Source organism: Megascapheus bottae, chromosome 14 (assembly GCF_031878675.1).
Source record: "Megascapheus bottae isolate mThoBot1 chromosome 14, mThoBot2.hap1, whole genome shotgun sequence".
NCBI lineage: Eukaryota > Metazoa > Chordata > Mammalia > Rodentia > Geomyidae > Megascapheus > Megascapheus bottae.
The window spans coordinates 41710195-41727186 of NC_143522.1; the positions used below are offsets into that span (position 1 = coordinate 41710195).

At 37.4% G+C, this 16992-nt stretch overlaps 1 protein-coding gene across 6 annotated transcripts in view; it reads left to right on the forward strand.

Moving 5' to 3' along the window:
- Klhdc1 (kelch domain containing 1) overlaps nucleotides 1-16992 on the forward strand; it is a 58993-nt gene that overhangs the window by 27663 nt on the left and 14338 nt on the right. For 5 of the 6 annotated variants that reach the window (XR_016537619.1, XM_090345050.1, XM_090345046.1 and 2 more), the window contains exons 4-10: nucleotides 402-520; nucleotides 3072-3150; nucleotides 4597-4680; nucleotides 10210-10293; nucleotides 10753-10811; nucleotides 12421-12533; nucleotides 15944-16016. Coding sequence is in view for 5 of the 6 variants with exons in the window: in XM_090345050.1 (XP_090201176.1) it covers nucleotides 402-520; nucleotides 3072-3150; nucleotides 4597-4680; nucleotides 10210-10293; nucleotides 10753-10811; nucleotides 12421-12533; nucleotides 15944-16016 (611 nt within the window). In the remaining variant the exon portion in view is untranslated. The remainder of the gene's footprint in view (nucleotides 1-401; nucleotides 521-3071; nucleotides 3151-4596; nucleotides 4681-10209; nucleotides 10294-10752; nucleotides 10812-12420; nucleotides 12534-15943; nucleotides 16017-16992) is intronic. The other variant, XM_090345047.1, reaches the window with a different exon arrangement.

Here is a 16992-nt window from a genome sequence, read left to right on the forward strand (position 1 = left end):
TCAGATCTCAGCCTCCTGAGTAGCTAGAATTACAGGCATGAGCCCCCACACCCAGCTTAAAATTTCTGATAGGTAAAATTTTTATCTCCTAAAAACTAAGAGCAATAGTATTTTTAAAACTCACAGATTAGGGCTGGGAGTTTGGCCTAGAGGTAGAGTGCTTGCCTAGCATGCACAAAGACCAGGGTTCGATTCCTCAGTACCATGTACATAGAAAAAAGCCAGAAGTGGTGCTGTGGTTCAAGTGGTAGAGCTCTAGCCTTGAGAAAGCCCAAGGACAGTGTTCAGGCCCTGAACCTAAGCCCAGGAATGGCAAAAAAAAAAAAAAAATCACAGATCATACTGATAGAGATTTTATTGTCAAATATACAACTACTAATAATGTTCTCATCTTTTATAAGCTTTATTTTGTTAATTTACGAACAAGAGATGGAACCTATGTTTGGGAAAAAATCACCAGCTTTGAAGGTCAGCCACCCACACCACGTGATAAGCTTTCCTGCTGGGTTTACAAAGACAGGTAATGCTGCAGTTTCATCTTTAATGTATCTACTGCACTTAGTATGAATTAATAGCTTTGGGCTAAAGTAGAGAAAACTAAAATGTATGAATTTTTCAAGATATAATTATAAACTTGTTTTGATGTCAATAGTATTGTAACAGCAGTTGCTATGGATTAGAATTATATGATAAATGCACATAGTGGAAACAATTTTTCTGTTTTATTTATTAACTTTATTCAGTTAATTTTCTGGAGAGTAAACACAATAGACATTAGTGGCTTACAAAGGAGCCTGAGAGCTAGAGGATCGAAATGTGAAGCCTGCATGGGGAGAAAAGTCTATGAGACTCCATCTCCAGAATAAGTAGCAGAGCAAGTGTGATGCTTGGTATCTGTTCAAACTCTGGTAACAGCATAAAAAAATCAAAACTATATTTTAAAATATAACTGGGATGGGGCCGGGAGTTTAGCTTAGTGGTAGAGTGCTTGCCTAGCATGCACAGAGACCCGGGTTCGATTCCTCAGTACCACATACATAGAAAAAAGCCGGACGTGGTGCTGAGGCTCAAGTGGTAGAGTGCTATCCTTGAGAAAGTCCAAGGACAGTGCTCAGGCCCTGAGCCCAAGCCCACGACTGGCAAAAAATACATAAATAAAATAAAATAAAATAAAATGATATGGTTTCGTGTGGTTCAGTTTAAAAAAAAATAAAATATAACTGGGATTTGGTAGTTCACACCAGTAATCCTAGCTACTCAGGAGACTGAGATCTGAGGATCACCATTCAAAGCCAGCTGGGGCAGGAAAGTTCATGAGAACCTTATCTCCAATCAAACCACCAGAAAAACTGGAAGTGGTGCTTTGGCTTAAAGTGGTAGAGCACCAGTGTTGAGCAAAAGAGGTCAAAAGGTTCACTGTTCAAACCCCAAGAGTAGTGCAGATTGTCTTGAAGAAATTTTATCTCTTTTCAGCTTCTGTTGCTTTTTGTAGTTTTGTTTTGTTTTTAGGCCTCAGTATTGAGGATCTGAATCTAGGGTAGGCTAGTGATTTTCCACTAAACCACTAAACCATAACCCCAGCCCTTGCTTGCAGCCATCCTCATGCAAAAGAATTAGGGAGTAGGTTTAAACTTTTTTTTTTTTTAACTCAGGGACTGGCCACTATCCTTGAGCACTTTTGGGTCAAGGTTAGTGCTCTACTACTTGAGCCAGAGCACTGAGGAATTCAACCCAGGACTTTGTGCATGCTAGACAAGCACTATACCACTTGGCCACACTCACAGACCCAACAATAACATTTTTTTTTTTGGTAGGTTGTAGGACCTGAACTCTGGGACTGGACACTGTCCCTGAGCTCTTCAGCTCAAGGCTAGCACTCTACCACTTTGCGCCACAGTTCCATTTCTACATTTAAACTCATATAACCAGTTTTGTTAAAATTCTAATTTGTCATGCCATCCTATCAGTGGCTGTTAACATTCTTTATAAACCCTGTGTGAGTTGGGAATCAGTGGCTCATTCCTATAACCCTGGCTACTCAGGAGGCTTTGATTGGAGAATTGCTATTCAGAATCAGCCTGGGCAGACAGGCTGTGAGACTTACTTGCAGTAAACCAGCAAGAAGTTGTATGTGAAGGTGTGGCTCAAGTTGTAGGTTGCCAGCCATGAGGCTCTTCTCTTCTTTCTACTGTTATGCTAAGGATGAAAACAACCATGCGTCTCTTCTTTCCTACTGCAAGCTAATCACTGTCTGACACTGGTTCCATTAGACCTATTTTTTCTTTTTTTTTTTTTTGCCAGTCCTGGGCTTTGGCTCAGGGCCTGAGCACTGTCCTTGGACTTTCTCAAGGCTAGAGCTCTACCACTTGAGCCTCAGCACCACTTCCAGCTTTTTTTCTATGTATGTGGTACCAAGGAATTGAACCCGGGTCTTTGTGCATGCTAAGCAAGCACTTTAACCACTAGGCCAAACTCCCAGCCCCCATTTTTTCTTTTATAAACTATGATTTTATAGTTTATTTGACTTACGGAGATTGTTCCTGTTAGAAAAGCAACAACTTTCCTTTGTTTTTTTCTTTTCTTTTTCTTTTCCCAATCCTGGGGCCTGAACTCAGGGCCTGGGCTCTGACATTGAGCCTCTCTGTGAATAAGGCTAATGCTCTAGCTTGAACCATAGCGTCACTTATAGCATTTTTTTTTTTTTTTGCCAGTCCTGGGGCTTAACCTCAGGGCCTGAGCACTGTTCTTGAGCTTTCTCAAGGCTAGTACTCTACCACTTGAGCTACACACCACTTCTGGCTTTTTCTTTGTATATGGTTCTGAGGAATCAAACCCAGGGCTTCATGCATGCTAGGCAAGCACTCTACCACTAAGCCACGCTCCTGGCCCTTCCAGCTTTTTCTGAGTAGTTTATTGGAGGTAAAAGTCTCACAGACTTTCCTGCCTGGGCAGATCTTGGCCTCCTGAGTAGCTAGGATTAGGCATGAGCCCCCAGTACCCAGCTACATTTCAATTTTCTGTAAACAAACTAAAAGCAAAGCTCCTAAACGTTTTTTTGTACTTTTTTTCAGATTAATATATTTTGGTGGTTACGGATGTAGGAGACACAACGAACTTCAAGACTGTTTTGATGTTCATGATGCATCTTGGGTAAGAACGTAATCACTCTTAAGCTAGGAATGGGACTTAGTAGTGCAGTACTTGTTGAGCATGCATGAAGCCCTAGGTCTGAAAGTGACACTATCTCAAGTGGTGGAATGCTAACGTTGAGCAAAAGAAGCTTAGGGACAGTACCCATGCAAAAGAACAAGAAGAACAAGAAGAGGAGGAAGGGGAGAAAAGGAGGGGGAGGGAGAAGGAGAAGGAAAAGAAAGAAAAGAAGTAATCACTCTTTAGTTTATTGCAGCCTTTATATCAGTGCCCTTTGTATTAGTGCCCTAGCTGGCTTTCAACTGTGATCCTCAGATCTCAGCCTTCTGAATAGCTAGGATTATAGGTGTGAGCCAGTGTGCCCGGCAGCAATAAAATTTTTTAAAAATATCACTAAAAATAATTTATTTCTTTCCTTTTCTTTCTTTCTTTCTTTCTTTCTTTCCTCCTCCTCCTCCTCCTTCTTCTTTTTTTTTTTTTTTTTGTCTATCATGGGGCTTGAATTCAGGGACTGGTCATTGATCCCTAACCTTTTCAGTTCAAGGCTAACACTATCACAGCACCACTTGTGGCTTTTTCTGGTGGTTAATTTGAGATAAGAGTCTCATGGGCTTTCATGCCCCGGCTGGCTTTGAACCATGATCCTCAGGTCTCAGTCTCCTGAGTAGCCTCCTGAGTACAGGCGTGAGCCTCTAGTGCTGTCTTGACTTGTGTTTCTGATTAGAGACAAAAGCTAGAAGAAAGCTAAAATAGTGTGAGAGGACTTTAGCAACCTACAAGATGCTAAAACAATATAACTGCTAGCTCCCTTTTTAATAAAGCATTTTGTTTCTAAAAGGTCAATAAATAAGAGCTTGGCATAGGGATACCTATAATCAGCATTTGGGATTCTGAGGCAGGAAGAATAAAAGTTCAAAACTATCTTAGTGCTGTAAAATGAGATCCTGTCTCAATAAAAAAAGAAAAACTAAGAAAATGGAGAAGAAAAGGAAAAAGATGAAAAGCAGTAAGAGAAAACATTGTTTAGGAAAATAGAAGTGACTAGAATTTTTTTTTTTGTGGTTTTCAGATTCATAGCCCTCTACAGTTTACCACAACGAAGATTAGGTTTCAAGCCTGTACTTTAAGGAAACAGATTTGAAAATGTAAATAGCCATTCTCTTCCCTGAAATTAAAATAAATAAATAAAATTCTTTCAGAGAATTGAAAAATTGGCAATAAGCAAACTTATGACTCACTACAAACAATACTATGAGAAGTGGTCCAGAGATGCTGCTAGTTCTGGAACCATGTTCTGTGGGGCAGGATATACATTTGCTTTATGACTAATACCAAAATCTGTTTTTGTAAGGTATCTATTAATATTTACCACAATATTTGACAAACTTTAACAGATAATGTAAACATTAAAATACAAGTAAGTAATGCTCAATTTTTCTGTTTTAGGAAGAACAGATGTTCTGGGGATGGCATAATGATGTCCATGTATTTGACACAAAGACACAGACATGGTTTCAGCCAGAAATTAAAGTAAGTGTTATACAAAGGTAATCTTTATACTCACATATTCATTGATACTTTACAATTCTATTTTATTACTAAGTCATTTAGATTTTAGTAATTGTGTTTGTAATCACATTCAGAGTAATTCTTTTTTGAATGCTGTCACCAATTCCATTTTTTAAAATCATATTTTTCTCAAGTCAGATAGGATTCTCTAGAAAGAAAAAAAACCTTTTAAAGAGTGCTCCGCATCATTCTTTACCCACAGGTATAATGGCCAATTTAATGAAAGCTATTTTTAAAAGTCTTTTTGCTGGAACTGAAAACATGGCTCAAGTGATAGTGTTCTCCTTGAGTGAAAATCCAAATGAGAGCATGATGCTCTGAGCTCAAATCCTGCATCACACACACAAAATACTTAAAAGTCTTTCAATAGCTGGGCACCGGCGGCTCATATCTGTAATCCTAGGTACTCAGGAGGCTGAGATCTGAGGATCACAATTCAAAGCCAACTGAGACAGGAAAGTCTGTGAGGCTCTTACTTCCAATTAACCACCAGAAAACTGGAAGTAAAGCTGTGACTCAAAGTGGTAGAGCACTAGCCTTGTGAAGAAAAACTTAGGGACAGCGCCCAGGCCCTGAATTCAAGCCTCATAACCTCCTTCCCCCTGAAAAAAAAAAACCCAAAGTTCTTTGGTAATAACATTTATATTTTTTTCTCAAACCACTACCCCCCCTGTCCCGACAATCAAATCTAAGGTGCCCCCGCTGCTGCCCACTGACACTCTCAAGACTGAGCAACAGTCCCAGCCCAATGCCCATGTTTCTATAAGCCTTTGAAATCATAGCCATACAATTACAGAATGGAAAAAAATACCATTTCAATATTCTTTAATTTTTAAGTGACTGAAACAAATTCCAATTCATTTAAGCAATTTGGAGTGGCTCAGACAATGACCCAGCAGGACCGGCATCCCAGGAACTGAACCACGTTACTCTACACATGATCACACTTTCTATTACTGTTGATGGACGCTTTGCTCTGTCTCTTTGTGTGCTTGCTTGTTCCATCTATTGCCTTTTAGGAAGGAATAGGGCCATGCATAACAATTCTTTCTATATACATTCGTTCTGGAAAAGAATTCTGGCTCCATTTGGGCATTTTTTTCCACTCTCCATAACCCCCATATTGCTGGGAGGATAACTGCCAGTCTTGAGTCATATGCCCACCCAGGGAAGAAGAGGGCACTATAATTGATAAGCTCGCCAGAACTGAATTTTGTCAGGCTAATGATATGTGTCAAGTTGTAGAGAGCTTGTCTAATAAGTTTAAGGCCCTGAGTTCTATCCCTGGTTCAACCAAAAGAAAAAAAAAGCACTAAAATTAACACTGCCTATTAACACACATTTATGACTTCTATTAATGGAAATGATAGGAAATTTTTTTTGCCAGTTGTGGGGCTTGAATTCAGGGCCTGAGCACTGTCCTTGGACTTTTCTCACGGCTAGAGCTCTACCACTTGAGCCGTAGCACCACTTCCAGCTTTTTCTATGTATGTGGTAGTGAGGAATTGAACCTGGGTCTTTGTGCATGCTAGGTAAGCACTCTAGCACTAGGCCAAACTCCCAATCCCATGACAGGGAATTTTTATATTGAAATATTAAGTGTCAGGTATGGAGTTTGACCCTCTCTGCACCTCCCCCTACCACTATCCAGGGCCTTGAACTCAGGGCCTGAGCACTGTCCTTGGGCTTTCTCAAGGCTAGAGAGCTCTACCACTTGAGCCACAGCACTGCTTTGGCTTTTTTCTATGAATGTGGTACCATGGAATCAAACCCAAGTCTTTGTGCATGCTAGGCAAGCACTCTATCACTAGGCCCATGTACCTCTTTTTTCTGATCAGTGATTTTCAGGCATCCAAAGCTCTTTGTTCTCAACCCCATTTCTTTTTTTTATATATATATTTTTATTGTAATTAATAGAAGGGTAATTAATAGACAGAGCATTACTTCACATACATTGATACCCTTTCACCTGTCTTGGTCCCCATTTCCCTCCCCCAACCCCAGCCCCTCATCTTGTTTTCCTCCCTTCCCTATCCAACTTCAAATAACTAAATATGCATAGATAACCGGGAGAAATACTGTAACAATATGAGATAACCAAGGGACAGCAAAAGAGATGAGAGATAACATAGTACATTAAGGACAACAATCACTCATTGTATGGCTTTTGGTTCTATATCCTGGAGGTCCTTTCATTTAGTGTCATTCTATGTGGCCTTATGTATCTAAGTTTCATTCTATTGTAAATCTCTGCTAGGAGAGCCCAAGGTTTCTACTGATTATGACAAATGAGGGAAACCATTGAGCCTATGTTCCTTAATATGATTTTTTTCTAAGTCTTTCCATTTCCTTACAAATGGTCTCAACCTCATTTCTAATTTAGAATCATTCAGTGTCAGTTATTAATATCTGTAAATTGGATTTACCTTAAATGAGCATTTGAATTTTAAGGTTTGTGCTTTACATTAGTGGAAAAAAGGACTTTTGCCTCTCTGTTCAGGATAATTTCATGTCAGCGGATAGTAGGAGAGAACTATCAAAGGAAAGTATATTGAAACTATCCTTAGATCTCTTTCAGGCCCCTTAACCCTCTGCTTCCTTAGAAAGTTGGTAAAGGTCTGAAGCTGTTATTATAGGAGAATAATAAAAATTTGGTTGATGAAAGATCTAAGAACCAAAACTCTTTTATTTTTTGGCCATTCCTGCCTGGGGCTTGAACTCAGGGCCTGGGCACTGTCTCTGGATTCTTTGACTCAAGGCTAGTGCTCTACCACTTGAGCCACAGTGCCACTGCCAGCTTTTTCTATTTATGAATTGAACCAAGGGTTTCATGTATGCTAGGCAAGCAGTCTACCCCTAAGCTATATTCCTAGCTAGAACCAAAACTCTTAAATAGTTCTTTTTCACTTAATTTATTAAGTATTACATAAGAAAAAAGTCTAAATTATTTCTTAGCAAATTGATATAAACACAGTGATTCAAGTAAGCCTGAAAAGTCTAGGAAGTTATAATATTGGAGGTAGAGCTTAAATTTTCTATAATTAGTCAGTAGCCAATAACTGAAAATGTTAAATTCTCAAAACTTGGAGCAAAATATATTCAAAAATGCATTCATCATGAGTACATGGAAATTTTGCAGATAATTCTTCTCTCAAATTTTTTGTGCTTTCTTCTTTGACTCCTATCTTTTGTTCTTGCACACGTATTCTACACTGAGTTATAACCACTATTCCTTTTCCCTTCAAATCTTTTTTTCTTTTTTTTTTTTAGTTTAAAAAAATCTTTCCTGGGAGTGGGTGGGTCACGCCTATAATCCTAGCTACTCAGGAGGCTGAGATCTGAGGATTGTAGTTCAAAGCACAAAAGTCTATGAGACTTTTATCTCCAACTAGCCACCAGAAAACTGGAAGTGATCAAGTGGCTCAAGTGTAGAGTTCTAGCCTTGAGCTGAAGATCTCAGGGACAGTGCCTAGGCCCAGCATCCAAGCCTCATGACGAACAACAACAAAAAAATCTTATGCCAGACATCAATGGCTCATATCTGTAATCCTAGCTACTCAAGAAACTAATATCTGAAGATCAGGGTCTGAAGTCAGCAGGGCAACAAAGTCTGTGAGCCACTTATCTCCAATAAACTACTCAGAAAAGGCTGGAAGTGATGCTGTGACTAAAGTACTAGCCCGATAGCTCTGGGCAAACAAGCTTAGGGACATCACCCAGGCCCTGAGTTCAAGAATGCATACACACAGCCGGGCACGGTGGCTCACGCCTGTAAGCCTAGTTACTCAGGAGGCTGAGATCTGAGGAACTCAGTCCAAAGCTAGCTCGGGCACTAAAAAGTCCATAAGACTTTTATCTCCAATTAATCACCAGAAAACCAGAGATGGTTCCGTGGCTCAAGGGGTAGGGTAGTAGCCTTGAGTTGAAGAGCTCAAGGACAGCGCCCAGGTCCAGAGTTCAAGTCCCACGACTGGAAAAAGAAAGACTGCACACACACATACACACACACAAAGTGGTGAACAAATGCAGCAGTAGTACTCTGTAGACACTGTTCAAATTGAACTATAAAACTTGTGTGTAGGGACAGGAGGGAAAAACTGGGAAAGAGAGAAAAGGAAATGATGATATTGTCCAAGAAGAAATGTACTCATTATCTGACTTATGAAACAGTAACCTCTCTGTACATCATCTTTACAATATTTTTTGCATGTCCTAGGGCTTGAACTCAATGCCTGGGCACTGTACTCATACTTTTATGCTCAAGACTAACACTCTACCACATGAGCCATAGCTCCACTTCTGGCTTTTTGGTATTATTTTAAATTGGAGATAAAGACTCTCAGAGTTTCCTGCCCGTGCTGGCTTCCAAAAAGGATCCTCAGACCTCAGCTTCCTGAGTAGCTAGGACTACAGATATGAGCCACCAGTGGCCAGCTGGGTCTTCCAAATCTTTTCATCTACCCGCATTATATTTTCTTTTCTCACTAACTCAAAACTTTAAGGAAGATTGAGCTATCTACTATATTTATTAAAATAAAGTACAGAGAAAAGTTTTTTTGTTTATTTTAATGTTAAGAGTTTTAGAAAAAGGGATGGAGGTGTGGCTCAAATAATAGAGATCCTTCATAGCAAACTTGAGACCCTGAATTCAAAAATACAGAAAAAAAAGTGTTTGTTTGTTTTTGGTTGGTAGTGGGGCTTGAACTCAGGGCCTGGACCCTTGAGCTGAAGCTCTCTACCACTTGAGCCACGGTGCCACTTTCCAATTTTCTGGTGGTTAATTGGAGATAAGAGTCTCACGGACTTTTGTGCCTGGCCTGGCTTTGAACCACTATCCTCAGATCTCAACCTGAGTAGTTAGGATTACAGCCTGGCTTAGAAAATAAAAGTTTTACTAAATGGGGACCAAGACATGAGAAAGGATATCAGTGTTCGTGAATTAATGCACCTTCTATCTGGTGAGTATAATGTAACCCTTCTATTAATTACAATAAAAAACATACGGGAAAAAAAGAAACAAAAAAAGTTTTAAGAAGAGATAAAATACTGATTGGCCTAAGCCAACAGTAAACTTGTTTTTGTTAATTTGGAGATCATAATTTTTTTAAAGTCTCTGAGCTCACCACATCCTATACTATCACTCCTAATATTAGTTGTGTGTACATGTGCATTTGTGAAAGAGAGAGAATAAAGATCATTTCCATTTGATTTTTAAAATCCTTATATTTCATGCTTATATTTATGAAATTTTATTTTGTTAATAGTATAAGGCCGTAAGACATTTTTTAAAGTAAAACTTAGGTTGAATACATTTTATGAAGAGTAGTTATTTTTTCATAATAATTCCTTAGGATGAGTTTTTCCTTATGGTTTTACTATAATTACCTAAGTAATGGCAACTTAGTTCTCAGGCATTTCTCATACTGAGCTTATGAATGTGACTGTTACCGATGTTTCAAGTCTGCACTCTGTTCTGATCTCTACTTGCAGGGTGGAGTTCCACCACAGCCACGAGCAGCGCATACGTGTGCAGTTCTTGGAAATAAGGGTTATATCTTTGGTGGACGTGTTTTGGTTAGTGTTTTCAATAGAAATAGCATTTAAAAATGATACTTCTTATAAAAATGTATCTTATGATTTTGTGGAACAGTTGAATAACCTAATGATGTAGAGATTTAAGTGGCATTTAACTTACCTATCTTCTGTTTCCAAACCAGACCATATACAGGCAATCACAGATTATTGTAAATCATATGCTAGTGAGGAGAAACTTTCACTTCTGTAAAAGAGCAGAAAAAATTATTTTCTTATAATCAAAATGCTGTTACTTTAAATTTCTTTCTTTCCACTTTGGCACATTAGTTTCAGAGCTGTATGTTAATTTTAATGCTTAGATTATTTCCCAATATTCAAACTTCTAATGCTAGGTAGAATAGAGAATAGGATGTTTTTAATCTGAATTTATTTTAAAACTAACATTGAGCCCATAAATCATGTAAAAACACTGTCCAATTTAACACACTTTTATTTTAGCAAACGAGGATGAATGACTTGCATTATCTCAACTTAGATACCTGGATTTGGTCTGGAAAGTAAGTTTAAATCAATGTTTTATTATCTATAGCTCTGTGTATGTCCCTGTAATCCCAATTTCATTTCTTATGATTGAGATAGTACTTTGTCTTTCAGATTATATGTCTAAGCAAGCAACATAGTTTAAAGAGTTTTTGCAATCAAAGTTACCCTCTCTGCATTATTTTTTCTTTAACCTCCACCACTTTTTTTTTTTGAGGTTGTTTTGCTGTATATCTACACTGACCTTGAATTTGACCTTGGTCATCCTGCCTGAACCTCTCAATTGCTAATAGTAATATTTACTCAGTAAAAGTAAATGAAAATGGGGCTGGGAGTTTGGCCTAATGGTAGAGTGCTTTCCTAGCATGCACAAAGACCTGGGTTCGATTCCTTGGTACCACATACTAGAAAAAGCCAGAAGTGGTGCTTTGGCTCAAGTAGTAGAGCACTAGCCTTGAGAAGGCACAAGGACGTGCTCAGGCCCTGAATTCAAGGCCCAGGACTGCCCCCCCCCAAAAAAAAAGTAAATGAAAGTAAAGTGACTCGGATACTTTGCTTTTTATAAACATATAAAGCTATATATAAAACTTGAAAATACTGGGGCTGGGAGTTTGGCCTAGTGGTTAAAGTGCTTGCCTAGCATTCATGAAGACCCGGGTTCGATTCCTCGGTACCACATACATAGAAAAAAGCCGGAAGTGGTGCTGAGGCTCAAGTGGTAGAGCTCTAACCTTGAGAAAGTCCAAGGACAGTGCTCAGGCCCTGAGCTCAAGCCCAGGATTGGCAAAAAAAAAAACAAAAAAACCTTGAAAATACTGAAATACTTTGGGCCTTCCTATCAGCAGACTAAAATAAAAAACAATAGCAAAATTTATAATATCCTTGAGGAAACCACTAAAAACACAAACTGAAACATGAAGCAACAGTAAAAAAATTATGGGCATGAAAATAATTATGCTGAACAACTGGAGAATATTGTTTCACTAGCTGGGTGTGGTGGCTCACGCTTGTATTCCTAGCTACTCAGGAGGCTGGGATCTGAGGATCATGGTTCAAAGCCAGCCCAGGCACAAACGGACCTCAGACTCTTATCTCCAATTAACCTCTTGAAAATGGAAAGTGGGGCTTGGCTCAAGGATAGGGCAGTAGCCTCCAGCTGAAGAGCTCAGGCCCAGAGTTCAAACCCACACAAAAAATTATTGTTTACCTAACAAGAATGATGACATGTATACATTTTTAATTAACTGAGCAATGGCTTGTGTTTCCAGTCTGTATTCTTTGTTCAAGTGAACTGGACATTAAATGAAATAAATTGCTTAAATTATTTTCAGATTGAAAAATATTTGTAACATTTCCCCTATATATAGAGGACTAGTAAAATGAATTCCTCTTGAAGTTGTGAGAGCAGTCTTTTTTTTTTATGATCTATGATTGGTATGGAGGTGATTTCCTGTAACCCTAGCACTCAGGAAGCTGAGACGGGAGGCTTGTGAGAGTGACGCCAACCTAGAATACATAGTAAGACCCCTGTCTAAAAAGAAAAAAGGAAAAAAATCTAGGAGGATCAAATGTCTTTTATTTTGTCTAATACAGTACTTATATTTTAATTTTTACCCCTTTTCACAGGATTTCTATTAATGGAGAAAGCCCAAAACATCGATCATGGCATACTTTAACACCAATAGCGGATGATAAGCTTTTCCTATTTGGTGGACTAAGTGCAGATAATATTCCATTAAGTAAGTAAAGTTTACCATACAATGTTGCTTTCTTAATTGTATTTTGTAAGTATGGTGAATAAGTCTTTTTCTCCCTTTGTCTTCAACTCTACTTCTATAGGAGAGGGAATTTCAGTGGTAGGTTCAATCCTAAGCACTGAAGAAAAAAAAAAAAGAGGAAAAACAGAAAAGCAGGGCCAGGAGTGTGACCTAGTGGCAGAGTGCTTGCCTAGCATGGACAAAAACCTGGGTTCGGTTCCTGGGTACCACATACATAGAAAAAGCTGGAAGCAGTGTAGTGGCTCAAGTGGTAGAGTTCTAGCCTTGAGAAAGCCCAAGGACAGTGCTCAGTCCCTGAGCTCAAGCCCCAGGAGTGGCCAAAAAAAAAAAAAAAAAAAAAAAGAAAGAAAAGCAGAGACCTCCTTGCTTTTGTACTCAATTTCCTAGATATAGAGGAAAGGAAATACGATGAACCTAGCTAAAGTAAAGCCCCTTTCCACTGTCATATTCTGTGATTCCATGTCCTGAGTTTTGATCCAGATGCTTGTACTGTAGGCTAGAATGTGGATTAGAAGACCAGCCTTGCCTGAAGATTCTGGAAGAATAAAGTAGGAAGGACAGTTGCTTCCCCAATTCTGTAACTGCCACTAAGCTCAATAGCTATATGTTTTTTTTTTTTTTTGCCAGTCCTGGGCTTGAGCTCAGGGCCTGAGCACTGTCCTTGGACTTTCTCAAGGCTAGAGCTCTACCACTTGAGCCTCAGCACCACTTCTGGCTTTTATCTATGTATGTGGTACCGAGGAATCGAACCCGGGTCTTCATGTATGCTAGGCAAGCACTTTAACCACTAGGCCAAACTCCCGGCCCAATAGCTATGTTTTGTAATGCACTTATTCTTTTAGCAGTAAGATTGTGGTATTAAGGTGCTTCTTGATTTGACATGTTTTTTGTTTGTTTCTTTGTTTGTTTTTTTGCTAATATCAGGGTTTGAACTGAGAGTATTGTGCTTGCTTAGGCTTGGTTGCAGGGCTAGTATTCTAATATCAGCTCCAAACACACTTCCTGTCCTCTGTATGGTATTTTTTTTTTGTCATTCATGGAACTTGAACTCTGGGCTTAGGCACTGTCCCTGAGCTCTTCAGCTCAAGGCTACTGCCCTACCCTTTGAGCTATAGTAGTTTCACTACTTCTCTTTTTTGGCAGTTAATTCAAGATAAGAGTTTCATGATCTTTGGTACCTGGGCTGGCTTTGAATATTGATCCTCAGTTCTCAGCCTCCTGAGTAGCTAGGATTACAGATGTGAGCCACTGTGCCCCACTGTATATTCTTTTGTGTGTATATTTTTTAATTGTAATTAATAGAAGGGTTACAGTTATATTTGCCAAATAGAAGGTGTATTAGTTCACACACATTGATACCCCTTCTCAAGATTTTGTCCCCATTTCCCTCCCCCCACACCCTCCCCTTATCTTGTTTTCCCCCTTCCCTTTCCTGTTTCAAATAACAAATAAACATACATACAATATACAAGATAACAAGGTAAGATGCTATAATAATATGAGAATAACCAAGAGACAACAAAAGAGATGAGAAATAACATAGTATATTAAGAACAACAATCACACATTATATAGCTCTTGTTTCCATATGCTGGAGGTCCTTTAATTTAGCCTCATCCTATATGGCCTTTTGTATATTCTTAACTGAGAGATTTTCTATAACTGGAGATGTTTTTAGTAAGAAACTTTCCATAGCATTAAAACCATTTATATGGGCCAGGAGTTTGGCCTAGTGATAAAGTGCTTACCTAGCATGCACAAAGACCCAGGTTTGATTCCTCGGTACCACATACATAGAAAAAGTTAGAAGTGGTACTGTGGCTCAAGGGGTAGAGCTCTAGCCTTAAGAAAACCCAGGGATAGTGCTCAAGCCCTGAGCCCAAGCCCAGGACAGACAAAAAGCAAACAAGCAAACAAAAAAAAATTAAAATAAAACCATTTATAAAATTTCTTATAGAATCTGTTTATTTTTATTGAGGCTCTCATCTATAATCCTAGCTCTCTCATTTGCTAAGATCTGGTGGGTCATGGTGGAAATCCATCTTACGCAGGAAATTTCACTAGATCTCTTCTCCAATATAACAACAACAATTTAAAAAAAAAAAAAAAGAGTAGTGGTGGTGGGCTTAAGTGGTAGAAAGCAGCCCAGAAAGCACAAGGCCCTCTGTGTTAATGAATAAAATTAAGTTTTATGTATTTATTCATTTAGCATTGAGGTATTCTTGAAGATTATTAGTCTTCTCAAATTTGTGAGGTTTCTAGTTAGAAGAAATTTGGATGTAAGAAAACTAGCATGGGGGCCGGGAGTTTGGCCTAGTGGTAGAGTGCTTTGCCTAGCATGTATGAAGACCCTGGTTCAATTCCTCAGTTCCACATAACATAGAAAAAAGCTGGAAGTGGTGCTGAGGCTCAAGTGGTAGAGCTCTAGCCTTGAGAAAAAAATCCAAAGACAGTGCTCAGGCGCTGAGCTCAAGGCCCAGGATGGCAAAAAAAAAAAAAAAAAATTAAATTAAATTAAAAAAAAAAAAGAAAACTAGCATGTATACATTTTTACTAAACATTTGCTTAATACCATAACTTCATGAAATCTAGTGTTCGTAATTATTATTTGCTATTTTTGATGATTGGCCTCTGAGACATTGACTGGTTTTAGTCTATTTGGTTTCCTCTGGCATAGATTCAGCTTAAGGGGGCCAGGAGTTTGGCCTAGTGGTAGAGTGCTTGCCTAGCATGCACAGGGACCTGGGTACAATTCATTGGTACCACATACATAGAAAAAAGCCAGAAATGGTGCTGTGGCTGAGCTCTAGCCTTGAGAAAGCTCAAGGACAGTGTCCAGGCCCTGAGTTCAAGGCCCAGGACTGGAAAAAAAAACATATATGTATATATATATATATATATATATACACAAAAACTTATCTTAGTTATGTTGACTATGACAATGGCATTGTTTATGTAACAGAGGTATCCATTTTATTGAACAATTAATACTGAAACATATATGTAGAAATGATATAAGATCTAGATTTTGGTTTAATAACTCAGCAAAAGAACAACACAAAGAGATGAATTTAGTGCATATGGCAAACTCATCATCTTTTTTTTTTTTAATTCTGGAAATTAAATCTAGAGATGTATATATTAGGTGCATGGTATACCACTGAGCTATATTCCTGGCCCCAAACCTGATAGTTGTTGAGTCTGGGATATATGGAACATTCCACTTTGAAAATGTTTATGAAAAGATATATATATATATATACATATATATATACAAGACAATCATATAAATATGAAACAATGAAGTTGAAAAATTATAGTTGTATCCTAGAAAACTAATGTTAATTTCTGAACTTTCCATAATGTTGCAGGTGATGGATGGATTCATAATACCTTAACAAATTGTTGGAAACCACTTATACATTTACCTAACACAAGACCTAGGTAAGCTGAGAATTTGACAAATGATAAGATAGTTAAGAATTTTTTAAGTATTTAAAAATATAACACTGAATTAATAGTATTTGTCATTGAAATCCTAAGTCATCAGGAAAGATATATTACCTAAATCATTTTATTTCTATCTAGTTGTTAGAAATGATCTATCAAGTTTTCTCCTTTATTTGCATATTTAAACATGTTTTTCATTTAGATAAATAATTAATCATGCCTGATAAAAATGTAAAACATAAGATAATTTAAAATATTATGTTAATTTTTAAATGGTTATATTTTTTAGCAAGTAAACCAGAGTATTATTGGTTTCACTAGTAATTGTTTTCTGAAGAAATTTGAAACAATTTAATAAGGAAAATTTCTTCTCGTTGATTTAGTAGATAGTGAATTATTTTTCTTTATCAGTCTGGTGTATTCATTTATGTGAATTTTTGGAAAATAATATTTATATATATTTGTGGCATATTATAGGATAAAAAGCTGTAGAAATAGTATGTTATTATTTGACAATGAAGAAAAGTGTAATAATGTTATGATTCTTTTTTCAAATTTGTTTAGATAGTATAATAAAAATACCTTAAAAAGAAATTCAGACTCAGTATATAATAATTATAATCAATAACAAATTTTATTCTTTTGTCATATAGACATTATAGAACTTTTTTGTAGAACTTTTTTATTGTACATTTATAGTAGTATGAAGTCAGTTTAATAATAAGTTAATTTAACAAAAAATCTAAAATATTTAGATATACTTTTGTATGTATCTTTATATTAATAATATTAGTATATTTATAATCTATTCTTATTTTCATGTATAATATAAAAATAATTGTAATATGTTATTTTAACAGTTCTGGATCTTTTTAAATATATATGTTTAAAGAGTTTATATTAAGATATGACAGCCCAGAGTTTTAAACTTTGCTTTGCTATTGCTTAACTTTCTGGCTTTAAATTTAAA